Genomic DNA, 22,528 nt, shown 5'->3' on the forward strand with positions numbered 1-22,528 from the left:
CTGGTTTGTGCTTATTGGGACTAAAACACACCTCCAGGCTGTGTAAGAGCTATTTGACCAAGAAAGAGAGTGATGGGCCTGGCCTCCACAATCCCCTGACCTCAACCCAATTGAGATGGTTTGGGATGAATTGGACCGTAGAGTGAAGGAAAACCAGCCAACAAGTGCTCAGCATATGTAGGAACTCCTTCAAGACTGTTGGAAAAGCATTCCAGGTGACTACCTCATGAAGCTGGTTGAGAGAATGCCAAGAGTGTGCAAAGCTGTCACCTGGGTGGCTACTTTGAAGAATCTAAAATCAAAAATATATTTGTGTTATTTCATAGTTGTGATGTATTCACTATTATTCTACAATGTTGAAAATAGTAAAAATAAAGAAAACCCTTGAATGAGTAGGTGTGTCCAAACTTTTGACTGGTACCGTATATATATGTATATATATATAGCCTCCACTATACAGTATATATAGACACAGTATATTCCTCCTAATATTGTACAATCAGTGTGTCTCTTCATTGGCCTGGGCTATTGTTTTCATTGCTATCAGTTTGTCACTGAGAGTAGCCACTCATTTTGTGGTATTACAAAAGATTCTTCTATCATGTAAATGACGTAGAATTACATGAAATGCGTTCATAAAAGGCAAAACCCTTTTCCAGACCCTGCAACAACAAAAAATACTGTATGGAAATCCTGCTCAACTGTGTGCCACTACACAAATGTGATTATAGACGCTTTATTAAAAAGGAGATTTTTTTACATTGATTTTTAACCCCCACCCCCCTCCCAGCATCCCAAATCAAGACAAAAGCATTCAGGTCACGGTGCCAGTAGCTGATATTGCTCAGAGGGTAATGTAGAGGTGAGGGTACGTGACAGACATGAGCATACTGCCATGCTACCCACTGTGCCCCACACCCCCACCATGCACCAGCCTTCAGATTATTGTGCAACACTGCTAGACACTTTGTGTTCCACAATGACTGACCCAATGCAAGGCAGGACAAACACACAGGGTAGGCGAATAACTAGCATATATATTTCATTGACATGGCTTTACGAGGCATGACGAAAACAACCTGATAAATCACAATGACATGGCGTCCTTATCAACACAAACCCCAGTGGAGGCTGGTGGGAGGAGCTATAGGAGGACGGGCTCATTGTAATGGCTGGAATGGAATAAATGTTTTGACTCTGTTCCACTAATAAATCCTCTTAAGGATTTGACCCTTTTTTTCAGTGTTTGCCTAAAATGACACCCAAATCTAAATGCCTGTAGCTCAGGACCTGAAGCAATTCATGTAGGAGAATATAACACATTAGATCTGGTAAAAGATAATACAAAGACAAAAAACATGGGTTTTTATTTTTTTTATTATCTTTGAAATGCAAGAGAAAGGCCATCATGTATTTTTCCAGGTTAGGTGCAATTTAGATTTTGGCAGCAGTGTATGTGCAAAGTTTAGACTGATCCAATGAATCACTGCATTTCTGTTCAAAATGTTGTATCAAGCCCAAATGTACTTAATTGGTTTATTGATACATTTTAAATTCATAACTGTGGACTCTCCTCAAACAATAGCATGGTATTCTTTCACTGTAATAGCTACTGTGAATTGGACAGTGCAGTTAGACTAACAAGAATGTAAGCTTTCTGCCCATATCAGATATGTCTATGTCCTGGGAAATGTTCTTGTTACTTACAACTTCATGCTAATCACATTAGCTCAACCGTCCCACGGGGGGACACCGATCCCGTAGAGGTTAATTCCATTCCAGCCATTACAATGAGTCCGTCCTCCTATAGCTCCTCCCATTAGCCTTCACTGACAAACACCTAGTGTGTTACCAGAAGAGTTCTCTCATCAGTTCTCTAAACAATATGACAATGGCTCCACATGTTTATATAAAAGCTTCAGCGTAACTTTGTCTAAGGAGCCAATATGTTCTCACTAACATAGTAATGAACCATCTGAAACCAAGAACTTTCTAATTGCTTTTCCCCTCCTCTCTCACTCCTCTATCTCTCTTTATCTGTGGTCCGTCTCGCTCTCTCTCTCTCTCTCTCTCTCTCTCTCTCTCTCTCTCTCGCTCTCTCTCTCTCTACCAGTCTCTCTCTCTCTCTCTCTCTCTCTCTCTCTCTCTAACAGTAGGTTTGGTGGTTACTTAGCAACCCTCCCAGCAAACTGCCAGAGGACAAAGCGAGGGAGGAGAGGTGAAGGAGAGGTGGAGCTGGGACAATTCCTCTCTCTCCCTCCCTCCCCTGGGAGAGGTACTCAGACTTAACCCTTTGTGCTCCTCTCACACCGGCTAGCTCAGATATAACCTCGCTTTTATGCTCAGTCCCCTCTCAAGGGAAATAACTTCAGAGGGGATAGGCTTATAGGGATGGAGAAAATATCTCTCTCCCTCTCTCTCCCCTGGACTACTCCCCCTCTCTCTCCCCTGGTCTGCTCCCCCACTCTCCTCTGGTCTGCTCCCCCTCTCTCTCCCCTGGTCTGCTCCCCCTCTCTCCCCTGGTCTGCTCCCCCTCTCTCCCCCCAGGTCTGCTCTCCCGCTCTCTCTGCTGTCAGTCACTCAGACACAGTAGAGTGGTTGGGGCAGAGAGCAGAGAGCTTGTCAGACGTCAGACAGCGATGGAGAGAGAGAGAGAGAGAGAGAGAGAGAGAGAGAGAGAGAGAGAGAGAGAGAGAGAGAGAGAGAGAGGCCGATCCACAGACTGCTAACCTACCGTACATGGCCTCCTTTGCACACACATCACAGCTAAATCTTAAATGTTTACCAGATCTAATTATCACCGAACGGATGTTGAAATCATCCAATAAGGAGCCATACACTTAGAGGTACTGTATTTCCAATAACAATCAGTTGGGGTCAAGAGAGGTCAAAATGCTTGACCCACCATGGATTGCACTCTAAATGACATTGTAACATCTTTAGGTCCATGTATTGATTTTTGGCACAGATTGTCAGCCACTGATAAATGTCACTTCTGACCATGTGGTCAAGTGGAATATAAAACCAATGCCCTCCAGGGTTGGGGTCAGTTCCATTCAGATGCTGTCCATTACTGGGAATAATTGGAATTCCAATTCAAGAGATGAAAAGGGTCCCTTATTTCCCAACCTGGAGTTTTGTAGTTGTTAAGATTTTATTTCAAATCATCACAACCCAACCCTGGTGCCAATACTAAAAGACTGGTATAACAATATACACATGCATGCACACACACACACACACACACACACACACACACACACACACACACACACACACACACACACACACACACACACACACACACACACACACACACACACACACACACACACACACACACACACACACACACACACACACACACACACACACACACACACACACACACACACACAGGTATACAGTCATTATCTTTTCCACTGAACAACACCAATTAAACCACCCTTCCCTCTCTCCCTCTCTCCCTCTCTCTCTCTGTGTAGATGTTATACAAGCCATCAGTACATTCACACCTCCCTCACAGTAAAACATGTTGTTCAGTTTGTTCCTCTAGCATTAATACACATGATAATCCCTATAGGAGAGGTTATCATCAGCAGGAGTCTGGCTACAGCTTGTACCACAGGAGGTTGGTGGCACCTTAATTGGGGAGGACGGGCTCGTGGTAATGGCTGGAGCAGAATCAGTGTAATGGTATCAAATACATCAACACATGGTTTCCATTGTTTCCAGGTGTTTGATACCATTCCATTTGCTCCGTTCCAGGCATTATTATGAGCTGTCCTCCCCTCAGCACCCTCCACTGGTGTGTGTGTGTGTAGTCATGGCGACTCACAGTTCAATCCCCTACTTCTCTCTCGGTGTGAGTCATGTTCTCAAGCCCGCTCCGTGCGCATGTTTCCGTGCGCGTGAGCCTCCAGCGCAGGAAAGAAGGTCGGCACTAATTTAATTAGCCACTTCTGTCCTGGCAATCGGCCTGGCTGGCTGGCTGGCTGACTCACTGGCTGGCTGATGAAGGACTGTAGATAATCATTACGCCGCACCGCACCAACACAGAGACAGAGAGAGAGAGAAAGAAAGGGGAAGAGAGAGAGCGGCGATGGGCAGAATTGATTAGTAGGGCTTTGATTTACAGCAACACCCACCCCCAGAGACAGGCTTGTGGGATGAGAAATGATACGAGGGGGAGGGATGGAGTGTGTGTCAGGGGCAAGAGGGAGGGGGAAGGTGGGAGGGTTGGAGTGTGTCAGGGGCAAGAGGGAGAGGGGGGAGGGATGGAGTGTGTCAGGGGCAAGAGGGAGAGGGGGAGGGATGGAGTTTGTCAGGGGCAAGAGGGAGGGGAGGGGGGGTGAAAGGGTTGGAGTGTGTGTCAGGGGCAAGAGGGAGGGGAGGGGGGGTGGAAGGGTTGGAGTGTGTGTCAGGGGCACGAGGGAGGGGAGGGGGGGTTAAAGGGTTGGAGTGTGTGTCAGGGGCAAGAGGGAGGGGAGGGGGGGGTGGGAGGGTTGGAGTGTGTGTCAGGGGCAAGAGGGAGAGTTGGAGTGTGTGTCAGGGGCACGAGGGGGGAGGGGTGGAAGGGTTGGAGAGTGTGTCAGGGGCAAGAGGGAGGGGAGGGGGGGTGAAAGGGTTGGAGTGTGTGTCAGGGGCAAGAGGGAGAGTTGGAGTGTGTGTCAGGGGCACGAGGGGGGGGGGGGGGGGTGGAAGGGTTGGAGTGTGTGTCAGGGGCAAGAGGGAGGGGGGGTGGGAGGGTTGGAGTGTATGTCAGGGGCAAGAGGGAGGGGGGGTGGGAGGGTTGGAGTGTGTGTCAGGGGCATGAGGGAGGGGAGGGGAGGGGGGGTGGAAGGGTTGGAGTGTGTGTCAGGGGCACGAGGGAGGGGAGGGGAGGTGGAAGGGTTGGAGTGTGTGTCAGGGGCACGAGAGAGGGGAGGGGAGGTGGAAGGGTTGGAGTGTGTGTCAGGGGCACGAGGGAGGGGAGGGGAGGTGGAAGGGTTGGAGTGTGTGTCAGGGGCAAGAGGGAGGGGAGGAGGGGTGAATCTAAATAAGATGCTGACAACTCTGTATAACCCAACTGAGACATCCCTCCAGTGTTGTGGAGGCTCTGAGTCAGCTGGTCAGCTTTGATTGGACAGAAATGCAGTGCTCAGGAGCCGCAGCCCATCAGCAGTCCTTTCTGTTCAGAGAGCCAGTGGTTTGAATGCCAGGTCTGCAGTGGCAGGAATGGACTGCGTTAGCCCACATAGCTAGCGGAAACCTCAAAGACCTTGTTTCCTCTTTCGTTTCAGGACTAGGGTGGTATGTCCCCAGACTGTCAGATACACACAGGGCCAGTGATTGCTCTCTTGTAGCACAGAGCCTCGGTGGAGTTATCGCTGCCATCGCTCATCTTCTGGAGCCAAGCAGACCAGCATGGTGTCCCCTGGAGAGATAGGAGGCCCAATCACACTGTACTGCACAGTCCTCTGGCCTTCACAACTATGTTAACACACACACACACACACACACACACACACACACACACACACACACACACACACACACACACACACACACACACACACACACACACACACACACACACACAGCCTCTCAGGAAGAACACAGCTAATAGTCCTCTCATTATGGCGTCAATACAAATCAATGCTGTCTGCACTGGGAAACATGAACATTCATAGACATGATTGAGCTGCTGGCCGAGGTGTGTGTGTGATGTGACTGAGTGTATTTGTGTGTGTGCGTGTGTGTTTGCGTGCGTGTGTGTGAGGGGGCCTCTCAAGGGGACACTGGAGAGGATCCCCACCCACCCAGTCTAGCCCCAGAGGTAAAGGGTTAATTAAAAGCTAATTAGGTAGAAAATAAAGGCCAGCATCTCCATTTCCGCTGTGCCAAACACAATTTTCCAATTGGATAGAGACTTGCACTATCTGCGTCCAATGGGAGAGACACATTACCAATTATGAGGCTTGATAAACACCAATACACTTCCCCACTTCACCCTACTCCCTTCTTTTAATATCCATATTCTCCTCGCTCTCTCATTTCCTGCACTCCCCACACAGCTCTCTAACTCGCCAGCTCTTTTAAAAATCATGCAAATTAGCCACATTCAAAGGGAAAATGCATCGTAACATGAACAACTTATGCATATTTCAGAGAGCAGGAAATCGTGCCTGAGAAGAGAGGGGGGATGGAGAGAGAGGGAAAGAGAGAGGGAGAGAGAGAGAGAGGGAAAGGGAGAGAGAAGGGGAGAGAAAGAGAGAGAGGGGGAAAGGGAGAGGGAAAGAGAGAGGGAAAGGGAGAAAGAGAGAGAAAGACAGAGAGAGAGAAAGAGATAATATCAGCTTAATGACATATCTTACATCCACTGCTTACTGCTCCACTTTCCTTAATGAATGCAGACACAGAAATATTGCTAATGTGCTGAAATGGGAAAGGGCCTATAATGATTTCTAATTCAAGAGGAAGTTAGGAACGTGCCAAAAACCAGTATACTTAATTACAGACTGGCAGTCTGTCGTTCTATGACTGAGTTTAATCACACTCTTATTTGTCATGGCCAATTTAACTCAGGCATTTAAAGGTACAGTACAAGTCATGCTAGCTACAAATCATGAGCTTTATCAGCTTCCCTTTACACAGTTTCACTATAGACTTCCATACTCCTGCAACATTGTCTTTTTCTCTCATGTGGGTGTTAAGACTACAGTGATGCATCTCACCACAATCCTATAACAATATCCAAGGGACATTACGTCTTAATGGTATAGTTCACCCAGATTACTAAATGACACATTTGGTTTCCTTACTCTATAAGCAGTCTACGGAAAAGGTATGACAGCAATTCATGCTTTGGTTTTATTTCCCTGGCACTGCTTCTAAATGTTAATGTTTTAGCATTTGTGGCATAAATCGCATTCAAGTCATGGTACCGATATTAGTATTTTGTTGCACATGGAAACAGTGCCAGGGAAGCTAAACCAAAGCATGGATAGCTAGCTGTCTGCTGTCATACCTTGTCCATAGACTGCATACAAGGAAACCAATACCTAATTTTGCAATTTGGGTGAATTATCCTTTTACATCCCTTCAGATGTTTGCTCACAAAGACAACGTCAGTTGATACAGTCTGGAACGTGAGCCAAACTGACCTGAGGATGCAGCTCAACGCTAGCATTGTATTCATCATGTACTGTAGCGCTGCTCTCCTGAACAGATCCTTCTGTATAGAAACCCACTGTATGTATGTTTAAGACAAAGACCTTGATCTAAAGGGTTCTCAGTTGGTAAAACACGGCGATTGCAACACCAGGATAGTGGGTTTGATTCCCGGGACCACCCGTACTTAAAATGAATGCACGCATGACTGTAAGTTGCTTTGGATGAAAGCGTCTGCTAAATGACACGGGTTATTATTATATTAACAGTGAACATTTAATCCTTTCCGTTGCTACTTAACACAGTTGGCCACTACTGCATTATCTGTGGTCACGTCCGAGACAATCAAACAAACAGGTTGAACTGTGGTTCACTGGGATGATATGATCAAACAAGACTCGAGTGAACTGGGGTGACAGTGTTGTATGTGGAAAAAATAGCTGAAAATATAGTCAGAAATGTTGTGATTGACTATAATAGATGGCAAAGTACTGCCTAGATTTTATTTCTCCACAGCAACAGACAGTCATCCCTGGTGACTGGCAGAGATGCTTTGCCAGCACAATGCCACCTCATATAAGATTATCAGGTGTGACATCTCTCCCTTCGAGGGTGAAGGTCACTTACTGTACCTGTCTGACTAGATATACAGAATAATCTGTGCTGTCAGAGAGGGTCAAGGGGTTTAGCTGTTGTCAAGGCAACCTTTGAAATGAGAGAGTAAGTGGATAGGTGTTGGAACACTTTTCCATCTCAAAGGAATTTGTCTATTTCAGAATTAGTGCATCCGCTGGAGTTGAGAGGTAGATGATGCAATTACATCTAGGAGTTATGAAATTGCCGTCTCGTGACTTTGGTTTAGAATACAAAAAAAATATAGCGTACCATAACTTTAAGCACAGGACACACAGAAATCCAAAGGCCTAGTGAATCAAAACAATCCCCTGCTAAATGACAATACTAAAGGCCTACTGAATGTAATACAGCTGTATTAGACCTAAACTGTGTAGAATTCCACTTTGTGTTCATTTCTTTAATTTTTTACGATTGACGTGGATGGAGATGAGAGGCTGGTGAGATATTTGGGAGCTGGCTGTGAATGGCAGACAGTCAAGTAGAAAGGTTGTGTCACAGCCTAGTGGTTAGAGCGTTGGACTAGTAACCGAAAGGTTGCAAGATCAAATCCCCAAGCTGACAAGGTACAAATCTGTCATTCTGCCCCTGAACAAGGCAGCTAACCCACTGTTCCTAGGCTGTAATTGAAAATATGAATTTGTTCTAAACAGACTTGCCTAGTAAAATAAAATTACAGCCAGGTCCAAATCTGGCCAGTGACTTTAATCTCATGTCCAGACATACAGTACTGCACTGGCCTAATAATTGTCCCAGCACCACATCAGAACACAGGCCATATGTGGTTGGCAACTGTTTAGATAAGCCCAACAGGGAAAGGGGTTCAAGGAAGATCAAGTATCTGAAGGATTTGGATCTTGTACCTCAGAGGTCGACTATCTAATAGTTTTATCCCGGATACATGGAATCCCACAACCTAGAAGAATCTTGGAATCAACAGTGCTGCATAAGAGGTATTTCTAGCCAACTGGAAATGGACCCGTTTGAGTTCCTGTGAATGTTTGATTGCCTGACCTTTGTGTGACCTCAGATGACCTTATTGACAAATTCCTATTTGCCCAGAATATACAGTGGGTATAGAAAGTCACCACCCCCTTTCAAAATGTTCACCTTTTGTTGCCTTACATGCTGACCACATCACTCGTGTCGCATTCGCGAGCGTTGCAAAATAAATGTACACATACATGTTATTCAATCATTGCTCCAACACTGCTTACGCGCACCAACAAGCATCTGCGTTGCCAAGCACTAAAATATAAATCCGTTCTATTTGTGATGTTGAACACAATGCAAGTCCTGCCTCTCCCATCTCATTGTTTTAAAGAAGCATTACCCACAATGCCATCTCCTCATTGGTTATACCCACGTAGGTGACTGAAAGATGAACTGAGATCGGTCGGTTGTGGTAATACACCTTATTATGAAAGTTAGATGCCAATCGCCGTATAAAGTCCCAAAAAGAAAAAGCCTGGAAGGAGGAGAGATGACTAGAAACGATTCGGTTGACCGTTTTATGTGTGGATTAATTGTAGGAGTAGAGAACCTTGCGCATTTCAGGTAAAATAACAACCCAATGTTTATATCCCAGGACAAATTAGCTATCAACAGCAAGCTAGCTAAATATGACAAATTAGCTAGCAACATCAAGCTCGCTAAATAGGACAAATTAGCTAGCAACTGCAAGCTAAATTGCCATAAATGTTTAATGCTCTTCGACCTGTCCCCAAATTAAGATAATAAATGGTTCTGAGTTTGTTTTAATATTTCAACCTGCGTGTTGTGATCGCGTTTGGCGTGGGGGGACAAACTCAACTTGCGCACGCGGCACACACACGCGTCCGGTTTGGGCATGTTGTTACAGCCTGAAATGAAAACACATAAAATGACTTTTCGGCTATATTTACACACAGTAACCCAGAATATCCAAGTATTATTTTTATAATTCTTACAAAAACGTACAAAATATGTACTAAAATTAAAACTGCAAAATACCCTATTTGGATAAGTGAACACCCCCAAGTTAACACTTGGTTGAACCCCCTTTTGCTTGAATTAGTCACGAGTCTCTTTGAATACGTCTCTACTGACTTTGCACAACTAGACTGCGCAATATTTGATACGTCTCTACTGACTTTGCACACCTAGACTGCGCAATATTTGATACGTCTCTACTGACTTTGCACACCTAGACTGCGCAATATTTGCCCATTCTTCCTTGCAGAATTGTTGAAGTTCAGTCAAATTGCATGGTGACCGCTTAAGGACTGCACTCTTCAAGTCATTCCACAGATTCTCAATGGGATTTAGGTCGGGGCTGATTAGGTACTCAAGGACATTCACCTTCTTGTCTTTCAGCCACTGTACGGTTGCTTTGGCAGTGTACTTTGGGTCATTGTCATGTTGAAAAGTTAACCATCTTCCTGGCAGAGGGCAGCCTGTTCTCCTCAAGAATCTGTTGGTATTTTGCACTGTCCATTTTCCCTTCTATGCTGCCCCTGCTGAATAGAAACACCACAATAGGATGCTGCCACCGCCATGTTTTATTGTAGGCATGGTGTTCTTTACTGTAGGCATGGTGTTCTTTACTGTAGGCATGGTGTTCTTTACTGTAGGCATGGTGTTCTTTACTGTAGGCATGGTGTTCTTTACTGTAGGCATGGTGTTCTTTACTGTAGGCTTGGTGTTCTTTGGGTGGAAAGATGTATTGGGTTTTCGCCAGACATATTGCTTTGCATTCAGACCAAAAGGTTCAATTTTGGTCTCATCTGACCACAGCATCTTTTGCCACTTGGCCCCAGAATCTACAATGTGCTTTTTGGCAAAGCTCAAACAAGACTTGATGTGTTTTTTTTCCTTTTCTTGCCACCCTACCATAGAGGCCAGATTTGTGGAGCGCTTGTGATAGTGGGCACATGCACACATTGACCAGTCTTTGCCATAAAGGCCTGAAACTCCTTCAAAGTCACCAATGGCTTCTTGGTAGCCTCTCTGATCAGTCTCCTCCTTGCCCGGTCATCCAGTTTGGAGGGAAGGCCTGATCTATGCGGGATCTGGGTGGTGCCATACGCCTTAACCACTTGTTAATAATGGTCTTAACTATGCTTCGAGAGACAAAGATTTTGAAATCTTTTTATATCCATCCCGACTTGTGCCTTTTCACAACTTTATCTCGTAGATCTTTTGACAGTACCTTTCCTACCATAGTGGATTCTTTGCTTTGAATTGCACTATTGAGCAGTTGTCCTCTATGAACAACTGCTTTTATTCTGAACTAATCAAAGTCCTAAAATGGATCACAGATGGAAGACAATTAGCTTGACTTGTGATCTGGAAGGTGGTTGGTTATACCCCAGCAAGTTTGCAATTTTAAAGGGGGGTGTTCACTTATCCAAATAGGGTATTTTACTGTTTTACTTTGAGTTTAGAAGAGAAAGATTCCCTTGGATATTGTGGGTTACGGTGTGTAAATAAAGCTGGAAAAAGTCGAAATGTATGTGTTTTCATTTCGGGCTGTTAGGCAACAAAAGGTGAACATTTTTCAAGGGGGTGGTGACTTTCTATATCCACTGTAGGCATCAGTTCACAGACTAATCACAATCTTACAGTTTAATCAGTCACAAAACTATCATGCCGAAGTTGTGTACCTCTCAATAAACCAGTGACTGTCAAATAAACTGATCACAACATAACAATAAGTAGATGTTTAATCACTGAGCTGTCATTTCTCTAGAAAAATAAAATGCTGCTTAAATAAGAAAGGTTTACAGTTGGTGTTAATCTCTTGGAATCTCTCAAATTAAAAATAATCATTTGATTCCAGTTCATAGATTATCAAGCATATGATTTAGTTAATGGCAATGACTCATTGCTACCATAACATGAAATCACTGTCAGTTGGCATTATGCAACGTGGCCCAATCAACAACAAAATCTTAACGTGGATAGACCATCCATACAACAAGCCATTAATACATAAGACAATCATTCAAACAGTTGATGGAAAATGTTTAACAATGCATATGAAACGTCTAGTAGGTTACATTCCCACTGTGGGAATAAATACAAACGATACCACTAGGACATCCCCCCCCATTCCACTGTTCACCAATGACCGTTTTGATGTTATCGTCTGACACACAACTTTATAGTAGTCACAGTCCACAGCCCCTTATTCCAATCTCCTGATTGTACCTGTTCGTGAGGGTGTTTGCTTTCCGGGTAAGCTTGGACAGAACAGTGTGCAGTCCGGTCAAATGATAATGAAATTGTTTCTCCAAGTCATCATCATCGGATTCTATTCTGGATATGTCCAACGCGGTCACCCCCATTTTTTCTTTCCGCCTGTCGTCTGCTTGTAGGACCCCCCATTCGATGTCATTCCTGATCGATTTTAACAGCACATAGTAATTGTACATGTCCCCGTCCTGGAAATAGGTGGCTGACCCATTGCTGGCGGTCCTAATCGGTGATATCGTTTTCACCTCTTCTTCCTCGTCTAGAGGCACGTCTCTTAGCAGACTAGGAAGCATCACCGTCTGATCCATGTTATTTACGGCACCAATAAAGCGGTTCATTGCATTGAACAATGAATTCTTTTGATTGTACGAATCCGAAATTTGCATCATTTTTGCGAGAGACCTGACCGTGTGCAGACAATCTAGTTACCTCGCGTCACCGATAATACCGTTGTACGCTTCTGTCAGTCTGAAATCAACCTTAGCAAGCTAACTAGCTAATGCTTTTTATCGGATTACAACGACAAATTTAGCTGCTGCAAAAGCTTACTCGGTCCGAGGAAACGTCTTGTCTGCCTTGTGAGAACTGTACTAACGTTAACGTTACACACTAATTGACTAACAAGTGGCTTTTTTCTAAGGGCGTTGCCGGATCTGTTTCAGTCGGATGTTTTCCCCCTCAGGCCAAAGTAACCGGACGAACGACCTGAAATAAGAGACACCATACCGTTAGTTTTTTCAAGTAACGTTATTTCAGTACCATTAGTTGCACAGTAGGCTTAGCAAAAATGAAGAAATCCTTACACTAGCCAATAGTTGAGAACGGAAGCATCTAACTGAATGAACAGCTAACATTAGCTAGCTAGCCATATTTGGAGAATAAATTGAGCTCAAGCAGTACAAACTCACCGTGATGTTATTGTCCCTGGTATTTTCCCGAATAACCACTTCCTTGTTAAACTTCTGTGGAAGGTATAAAGTCTTAATTTGACAGCTTGTTGTGAGCGATAGCAGTTTGCTAGTTGAATAAATCCTCAGCACCAGCAGGAGGACGGTGATGTGCAGGAGTGGCGTACTTGCATCAGCCCACAAACCGTAACTCAGTTTTCAGCCAATCAGATTTTAGCCGGTTTCTCACCAACCCGGCTGATTTTCTGCCAAGTCAGCTCCCGGTTAGAACATGTTTACTTCCTTCAAAAAACAAAAACACTTATCTTTACCTTCCTTCCATACTTCCTCTTTTGGAGAGATTATGAAGTAAATAACATAATGTCACTTCAATACTGATGACTCAAATGTGTACTGTGAAAAACTTGCGTTCACAGTTTTAGTAAAACCAGGGCTCGTGTACATTTGAATATGAGCGTCTCAAATGACATCCTTTCAAAGAAATACGGAGGCGAGGAAGGAATCATAATTATGCAATTTGAGTGGTGAAATAGAGCAGGCTCGTCTGAGGAAACTAGCGACGTGTTGAAGCAGGAGTTTAATTCAGGCTGGGGTTGCGTCATTCCTGCCCACAAAAACATTTTAAGTAGTAGATGTACTAGTGACAATTTTAACAATGTATACACTATCAACAAAGTACTTCGTTGTTTTATGCTGTATCAACAAAGTATCGTTTCTGATGCTGTAACTGATTAATGATCACGAATACGGATGTCTATTGTGAATACATTACATTGTAACAAACGGTAAGGATTTCATTGGATGTTGTTCTTGTTCGTAATTTTTTTTTTACAGTCAAGCCCATGAAAATCCTATTAAATTACTCGAATTAAATTATTCTAATTGCTAATTCTGTGGTCAAGCCTGCCTCGCGAACACCCTTTCTAGACGGGATCGCGAATACGTTTTTCATAGATGTGATAGTGACACCGTGGGGTAAAAAACATTATTGCTACCTGTAAATTATATTGGATCTATCAGGTGCAGAATTAATTATTGATGATTAACTACCCACCTTATTATCAAAAAAAAATCAAAATACTCGGTTATAGAAACAAAAGAGAGAGTAAATATCTCACAACAGAAGCTCACAACTGAAACGATGTAATGACCATTTTATTAATAGATTCAAGATCACAATATCAACATACATTTGTTGGCATGCTAGCTGATGATGCATTTTAAAACGTTTTCTTTTTTTTATACAAAGTCTTATTTCATCTGTCCAATTTTGGATTGAGAGATTAATTGATCTTGTACATTGGTTTTATACTGATCCTTCGAAAACAAAGAGCAACTTCAGAATGCGTCAAAACGCCAAAACAAAACAACAAAAACCTAAAAGAATCCTAGTAATTACAGAAATAGAATCTTGGAACCAACTTGCTGTACTCACATGACAGTTGAATTAAACCAGTAACAGTGTCAGTGACCTCGGTGGTCTGCCCCACTCCATTCTACCCCCAGGCCCCCACTAAAGCTTAGTACTCCTACAGTCATTACCATCTAAGAGGTTGCTGTCATATTACTGATTCTCCATTTAAGCAATACACAAAAGTGGCAAATCTTCAAAAAGTGGTATTTCATTTGATTGTTCCAAGCCAGAGCAATGACAGACCGAATCGAGCTCGAACACCTCAAGTCCTACCACTGAGAATGACTCAGTGGTAGGACTTTTGTGCAGCGATCCCACTCTATTTTACTATCCTTGTCCATTCTCCAGCACATCCAGTTCTCTCTCTCTCTCTCTCTCGTCAGGGGGAAGGGAATTGGAACCGAATGTACTGGGGTGTGGCGGTGTAGAGAGAGAGACAGAGAGAACTGGATGTGCTGGAGAACGGACAAGGATAGTAAAATAGAGTGGGATCTCGATCTCGATCCGGAGACCTTCTCCCCTTCCTCACCTCGCTCATCAACTCATCCTTGACCGCTGGCTACGTCCCTTCCGTCTTCAAGAGAGCGAGAGTTGCACCCCTTCTGAAAAAACCTACACTCGATCCCTCCGATGTCAACAACTACAGACCAGTATCCCTTCTTTCTTTTCTCTCCAAAACTCTTGAACGTGCCGTCCTTGGCCAGCTCTCCTGCTATCTCTCTCAGAATGACCTTCTTGATCCTAATCAGTCAGGTTTCAAGACTGGGCATTCAACTGAGACTGCTCTTCTCTGTGTCACGGAGGCTCTCCGCACTGCTAAAGCTAACTCTCTCTCCTCTGCTCTCATCCTTCTAGACCTATCTGCTGCCTTTGATACTGTGAACCATCAGATCCTCCTCTCCACCCTCTCCGAGTTGGGCATCTCCGGCGCGGCCCACGCTTGGATTGCGTCCTACCTGACAGGTCGCTCCTACCAGGTGGCGTGGCGAGAATCTGTCTCCGCACCACGTGCTCTCACCACTGGTGTCCCCCAGGGCTCTGTTCTAGGCCCTCTCCTATTCTCGCTATACACCAAGTCACTTGGCTCTGTCATATCCTCACATGGTCTCTCCTATCATTGCTATGCAGACGACACACAATTAATCTTCTCTTTTCCCCCTTCTGATAACCAGGCGGCGAATCGCATCTCTGCATGTCTGTCAGACATATCAGTGTGGATGACGGATCACCAGCTCAAGCTGAACCTCGGCAAGACGGAGCTGCTCTTCCTCCCGGGGAAGGACTGCCCGTTCCATGATCTCGCCATCACGGTTGACAACTCCCTTGTGTCCTCCTCCCAGAGTGCTAAGAACCTTGGCGTGATCCTGGACAACACCCTGTCGTTCTCCACTAACATCAAGGCGGTGACCCGATCCTGTAGGTTCATGCTCTACAACATTCGCAGAGTACGACCCTGCCTCACACAGGAAGCGGCGCAGGTCCTAATCCAGGCACTTGTCATCTCCCGTCTGGATTACTGCAACTCGCTGTTGGCTGGGCTCCCTGCCTGTGCCATTAAACCCCTACAACTCATCCAGAACGCCGCAGGCCGTCTGGTGTTCAACCTTCCCAAGTTCTCTCACGTCACCCCGCTCCTCCGCTCTCTCCACTGGCTTCCAGTTGAAGCTCGCATCCGCTACAAGACCATGGTGATTGCCTACGGAGCTGTGAAGGGAACGGCACCTCCATACCTTCAGGCTCTGATCAGGCCCTACACCCAAACAACGGCACTGCGTTCATCCACCACTGGCCTGCTGGCCCCCCTACCTCTGAGGAAGCACAGTTCCCGCTCAGCCCAGTCAAAACTGTTCACTGCTCTGGCACCCCAATGGTGGAACAAGCTCCCTCACGACGCCAGGACAGCGGAGTCAATCACCACCTTCCGGAGACACCTGAAACCCCACCTCTTTAAGGAATACCTAGGATAGGATAAAGTAATCCTTCTAACCCCCCCCCCCCCCTTAAAAGATTTAGATGCACTATTGTAAAGTGGTTGTTCCACTGGATATCATAAGGTGAATGCACCATTTTGTAAGTCGCTCTGGATAAGAGCGTCTGCTAAATGACTTAAATGTAAATGTAATGTAATCTCAAGCAGAAGGTGAATGTGTAAAAACATTTGAACACCAAAACTGGGGTTTAAACCAGAAAAATGGCTGTGTCTCAGACTACTGTTATAGAAACACGCATGACTAGTTAAGACTTTTAAAATGAAATTAAATATTACAACAACAAAACAACATTATGACTAACTAACTGACAGACAGAAGGCACAGGGGAGGGAGTGGCAGAGATCACCAAGTACAGGACTCAACTGAATACAGAGGATCTAAACGCATCATAAATACACATCCACAGAGAGCAACTTGTACAAGGTCATTTAGAGTGATAGTCATTAGAAGCAGGATGTAGGTTTACTGTTGTCCATGTAGAAGCAAAAAGCAGATGCTGTGTGCGTGAGTGTGTGTGTGTGTCAGTTAGAGAAACTCAGTCCCTTCTGAGTGGGCTCAAGTTTCTTTCAAAGACCTCATATTGGAAATTCTGATGGCATCTCTCAAATTATTTCCAGGAAATTTACACTGGGGGAGATAGCTCTTCTTTCGACGGCTATGTTCCATCAAGGCAATTTCTTAGGAATATTGTCAACTTGTGTAAGTGAAGATTGATACTGTTTGAATTAGGCATGGCATGCCTGGATCGGAGCATATGGCTGAGGCAGGTGCTAATCGACAACCATTCATTTTAGAAGAATTAAGGTCTTGAAAGGTAACATTTTTAATCATGGCATGATGGCATATTAAGGAATGTGTTCAAAGAGATGAAAGAGAGAAAAAGAGAGCGATAAAGTAAGAAAGATAAGGAGTGGAAAAGTAAGAATGGAGTGTGCCAGCGTTTGGGTGTGTTCCTCCCCAGTTTCCAAGGTGACGTGTACTCTCTCCTCCTCCTGGTCTCCCTGGAAGGAAACAAGAACAAAGGTGCCGACAATCACAGAGAGGCTCAACATGATTGTGGTGTACGTGTGTGTCTGCGCATGTGTGTCTACATTCCCTGAAAACACCATCACCACCACCCATAATCAGTGACAACGAGGGGATCCTCTCTTTTGGAACTTGTCACCTGAAGCTTTTGGAAGACAGATCTCCCTGAGAAGTCTCTGCGGGGCCGCCACACAGCCAGAGGGATAGCCATTTGTCTGCTGTAATGAGCGGAGCCTTTGGACTGTGATGTGTGTAAGAAGCCTAAATGCCACTCTCTCTCTGCACCTGTGGAACGCAGTCTGTCGGTTAACCCTCCCGGAGCCTCCCGTGCCAGGCTTTAGGTCTATTTAGAGCCCTGAGGCTTCTGAAGTGACGAAACAGCCAACCAGTGTCTGGTGGATAGGAGCCAGTAACAGTTTCTGCAAGCTTCGAATTGACAATGACGCTCTGGTGAAGCTCGGCCATGCTAACTGCTAGCAGGCTAAACCCTATGAGGTTAAGCCAGTGTGTCATAGGGGGGAGAAGTGGGGGATTCTAACTCTTTAAGGCATAATCACGCCACACAGCCCTGCCAACACAGTATAAATCAGAGTGTTTAATTGCGAGCCAAACAGCTTTATTTATAATCCACAGCAGCACAGTCGAGGACGGCCAATTAGAGGGGCCTGCTGGGAAGGTGTGAGCTAGCGATAACCACCTTGCATAGTGAGATCACGTTTGTGTGTGTGTGTTGTGTTTGTAGCACTCTGGTACCCTGCAGATAATGACCCATTTTGTATTCTACATGAGTCAAATGAAATGGAGTCCATTGCCCATGTTGTGAATGGCTGCTGATCATACAAGGATTTATACATTGCTAGACATGACCGCCTTGTTGACCTGATAGCCAGCAAGGTGGGACAAGTGGTCTCACCAACAGCACGTATGCATAAACATTCTTGTGTGAGGGAAGCTCGTTTGATATTGATGACGATGGGTTTTCCTGTGTGCCAGATGTTGTTGTTGTGGGGGGAGGTGTTCATTTTGGAAGTGGGCTGCTCATTGGATGGCTACATGGAGCAGGACTTGCTGAGAAGCTGCTTAAATACCAGCCCCTCGTGGCATGCTGGGACAGCCTGGGGTGGAGGTGCAAGCTGGTGGGGTTGATATTTGGCAGTCTCGGCCACGTACACAGGCTTGCAGTGCGTGGCCTCCAGATTGCGGGCCTGACAAAAACTAGGGCAAAGCAATTGGCTAGGTACTGCTCTGTTTCAGCTGTCGTGGGCAGCCTAGCTGTTTGGAGAAGGAGGTGCTTTCTGTACCCTTGAGTGCCATGCATACAGGGACCTTTGAAATGTTTGGATCCTTTTTTTTACATTTGATTGGTGGATTCAAATAAAGTATTTGTGTGTGTGTCAGACTCACCTGCACCTCACTGCTACACCATCTCATATTGGTTGGCAGTGATAAGCCGCGACAGACAGCATGCCAACAGCATACCAAATGACTGAAGAGAAAGAGAGAGAGTGTGAAAAAGAGGGAGTGGCAGAAAGAGAGAGTGAGATAATGGGGATGAGAGAGAGAGTAGAGAGAGGAGGAAGAGAGAGAGAGAGGGGTGGTGATGAAAATGAGTCAGTTCCAACAGCACACAATAAATCATCTCTCGTAGAGTTCCTCAGTCTTCCCTCCACCATTCCCCTCTTCCCTCCCCCCTCCATTCTCCCCCTCTTCCCTCTATCCTCCCCCTCTTCCCTCCACCCTCTCCCTCTTCCATCCATCCTCATTGCCGGGGGATGGAGGGCCAATGAGGGATCAGGGAAGGAGGAGAGGAGGGATCAGGGAAGGAAGAGAGGAGGGATAGGGATAAGATGCATTAAAGGGGTGGCTGCTCCTCTAAGAGGTGTCATTGATCTCTCTGCCACCCCTCCTTCTCCCCTCGCCGTTTCCCTCCATAACGTTTACGGTGCAATTAATGGGCTCGGGACTGCAGAAGAGCAGGCCGTCGCAGGTCACAGCATCCACGGAGACACACACACACTCTCACTCTCTCTACCTACCTCCCCCAGGCCCATTAAGGGTAATGGAGGGGGTCGCTGTGACGACGAGCGGCGCTGTGGGGCTAATCGAGCATGTCAGCCCGAGCAGGAGGTAACGACCACACTCGCGCAGAGTAGAGAGAGAGAAAGAGAGAGCGAAGGAGTGAGAGGAGAAATGAGAGAGGGAGAGAGAGGAGAAATGGAGAGAGACGAGGAATGGAGAGAAAGGGATCTGGAGAAGGAAGGAGGTAGGGGAGAGAGAGAGAGTGTGTGTGTCTGTATGCGTATGTGGAAAAGCGAGAGGGATGGAGAGCGTGTGTGTGTGCTCTTGTACTCTGGTCTGCATAATAGTTCCCGAGGCGCGCCTGAATGGTATGTGTGTGATGGAACAGGCTCTGAGTGGCGGACTAGCTGATTGGGTCTGAAGGAGCCGCGGCGAACATCGCCCCAGCCGTGTGTAATCATTAATAACCTGCACTGGGCGCACGCTCACACACACACAGGAGGAGAGTGGAAGAACAGCTGGTCCATACTGTTACTTACTTGTGAGACAGCTATTCCAAATGTCACTCCAGCAATGATCCCCATGTTAGTCTCAATGAAGTCAGTCACCAGCTCATAACAGCCCTGTAGAAGACAAGACAAGTGAGTGTGTTTGTCAGTGTGTACGGTGTGTGTCTGTCTGTCCGTGTGTGTGTGTGTCTGACCTGCTGGTGGACCTTGCTGGGGGCTATGGTGACATTGCGCAGGTCAGAAGAGTTACAGTCAGAGATGCTGGCACAGCAGCTGGGTGGGATGCCGTTGTTAGGGAACCAGATACTGGACAACCAGCTGGTGTAGTTCAACACACCACAGCATTTCAACTGGAGGGAGAGAGAGGGATGGAGAGAGATGGAGAGGGAGAGAGAGCAAGAGAGAGAGATGGAGAAAGAGCAAGAGAGAGAGAGGGGGGGGGTGGAGAGAGAGAGATTTATCACAATCCGTTTTTAATCACAATCCTAATTTGGCTGTCAAAATCACCATCACTCACACTGCGCTGCACATTGTCCACGGCCAGGCTCCTCTCGTCCTGGGAATTGTAGTTCTTCACCGCCTCACTGAAGGTCCTCTGGAAGGTACCCTTTATCTGGGAACACAAACACACAGTTCTTGTTGTGTTCAGTTGTTGTTGTGAAACAGATGGACACTCTGACTGATTGAATTAATTCTTATCCCCATGAATTCTGCCCACTGGGCACACACTGGTTGAATCAACATTGTTTCCACGTCAGTTCAACAAAATTACGTTGAACTAACGTGGAATAGACGTTGAATTGACATCTGTGCCCACTGGGTGGGTACTCATGATCTTGTGGGTGAGTGCCAGAGGCAGGTATGGCAGGGCCACCTACCTCATGACGAAAGACAAAGCCGGAGATGCCAGCCACAAGCTCTGCCAGGAAGATCAAGGACAGGAACATGGCATACTGCAGAGAGAGGGCACACAGGGCGCCACAAAACGGCCACTGAGTTACATTTTGCAGACTTTCTCACCCTTTGCTCACAATAAGATCCTCGAAACACTGCAAGGAACGTTGAATGACAGTAGGAAAGGAAGACATTTTTTAAATCAAAAACGAAACAAAGACATAAACAAACCCAGTGGGCAAACAAACTGGTAGAATTAATGTTGTTTCCACATCATTTCAATGATATTACGTTGAACCAATGTGGAATAGATGTTGAATTCTGTTTCTTCCCCATTGGGAAGAAATAGACAAATTTGAGTTACTCGGATGACAACTTCTCCAAGCTCTCACCAACTCCTCTAGCTCTCACCAACTCCTCTAGCTCTCACCAGATTCTCCTAGCTCTCACCAACTCCTCTAGCTCTCACCAACTTATCCTAGCTCTCACCAGATTCTCCTAGCTCTCACCAACTTCTCCTAGCTCTCACCAGCTTCTCCTAGCTCTCACCAGCTTCTCCTAGCTCTCACCAGCTTCTCCTAGCTCTCACCAACTTCTCCTAGCGCTCACCAACTTCTCCTAGCTCTCACCAACTTCTCCTAGCTCTCACCAACTTCTCCTAGCTCTCACCAACTTCTCCTAGCTCTCACCAACTTCTCCTAGCTCTCACCAATTTCTCCTAGCTCTCACCAATTTCTCCTAACTCTCACCAACTTCTCCTAGCTCTCACCAATTTCTCCTAGCTCTCACCAACTTCTCCAACTTGTCATACCTCTCATCAACTTCTCCTAGCTCTCATCAACTTCTCTAGCTCTAACCAACTTCTCCTAGCTCTCACCAACTTCTCCTAGCTCTCACCAACTTCTAGCGCTCACCAACTTCTCCTAGCTCTCACCAACTTCCCCTAGCTCTCACCAACTTCTCCTAGCTCTCACCAACTTCTCCTACCTCTCACCAACTTCTCCTAGCTCTCATCAACTTCTCCTAGCTCTCACCAGCTTCTTCTAGCTCTCACCAGCTTCTCCTAGCTCTCACCAACTTCTCCTAGCTCTCACTAACTTCTCCAACTTGTCATAGCTCTCATAAACTTCTAGCTCTCACCAGCTTCTCCTAGCTCTCACCAACTTCTCCTAGCGCTCACCAACTTCTCCTAGCTCTCACCAACTTCTCCTAGCTCTCACCAACTTCTCCTAGCTCTCACCAACTTCTCCTAGCTCTCACCAACTTCTCCTAGCTCTCACCAACTTCTCCTAGCTATCACCAACTTCTCCTAGCTCTCACCAACTTCTCCTAGCTCTCACCAATTTCTCCTAGCTCTCACCAATTTCTCCTAACTCTCACCAACTTCTCCTAGCTCTCACCAGCGTCTCCTAGCTCTCATCATCTTCTCCAACTTGTCATACCGCTCATCAACTTCTCCTAGCTCTCACCAACTTCTCCTAGCTCTCACCAACTTCTCCTAGCTCTCACCAACTTCTCATAGCTCTCACCAACTTCTCCTAGCTCTCACCAGCTTCTTCTAGCTCTCACCAGCTTCTCCTAGCTCTCACCAGCTTCTCATAGCTCTCATCAACTTCTAGCTCTCACCAGCTTCTCCTAGCTCTCACCAACTTCTCTTAGCGCTCATCAACTTCTCCTAGCTCTCACCAACTTCTCCTTGCTCTCACCACCTTCTCCTAGCTCTCACCACCTTCTCCTAGCTCTCAC

At 45.8% G+C, this 22,528-nt stretch overlaps 2 protein-coding genes across 2 annotated transcripts in view; both read right to left on the reverse strand.

Annotated features, from left to right (window-relative positions):
• Window positions 1-11,471: 11,471 nt before the first annotated feature.
• Window positions 11,472-13,089, reverse strand: LOC106575673 (mid1-interacting protein 1-B). The gene is made up of 2 exons (XM_014152305.3): window positions 12,930-13,089; window positions 11,472-12,726 (listed from the first exon to the last, which is right to left on the reverse strand). The coding sequence occupies exon 2, from the start codon at window positions 12,408-12,410 to the stop codon at window positions 11,937-11,939; it is 474 nt and encodes a 157-aa protein (XP_014007780.1). The 5' UTR covers window positions 12,411-12,726; window positions 12,930-13,089; the 3' UTR covers window positions 11,472-11,936.
• Window positions 13,090-14,066: 977 nt separating this feature from the next.
• Window positions 14,067-22,528, reverse strand: part of LOC106575677 (tetraspanin-7) — a 31,657-nt gene continuing 23,195 nt past the window's right edge. Inside the window, exons 3-8 of the mRNA XM_014152310.3 lie at window positions 20,767-20,841; window positions 20,406-20,501; window positions 20,083-20,238; window positions 19,919-20,002; window positions 18,765-18,846; window positions 14,067-17,335 (exon numbers count right to left, since the gene is read on the reverse strand). Coding sequence (XP_014007785.2) covers window positions 18,778-18,846; window positions 19,919-20,002; window positions 20,083-20,238; window positions 20,406-20,501; window positions 20,767-20,841 — 480 coding nt within the window. The 3' untranslated portion in view covers window positions 14,067-17,335; window positions 18,765-18,777. The remainder of the gene's footprint in view (window positions 17,336-18,764; window positions 18,847-19,918; window positions 20,003-20,082; window positions 20,239-20,405; window positions 20,502-20,766; window positions 20,842-22,528) is intronic.

The sequence above is a fragment of the Salmo salar genome, chromosome 17 (genome assembly GCF_965601325.2).
Source record: "Salmo salar chromosome 17, fSalSal1, whole genome shotgun sequence".
NCBI classification, from domain to species: Eukaryota; Metazoa; Chordata; class Actinopteri; order Salmoniformes; family Salmonidae; genus Salmo; species Salmo salar.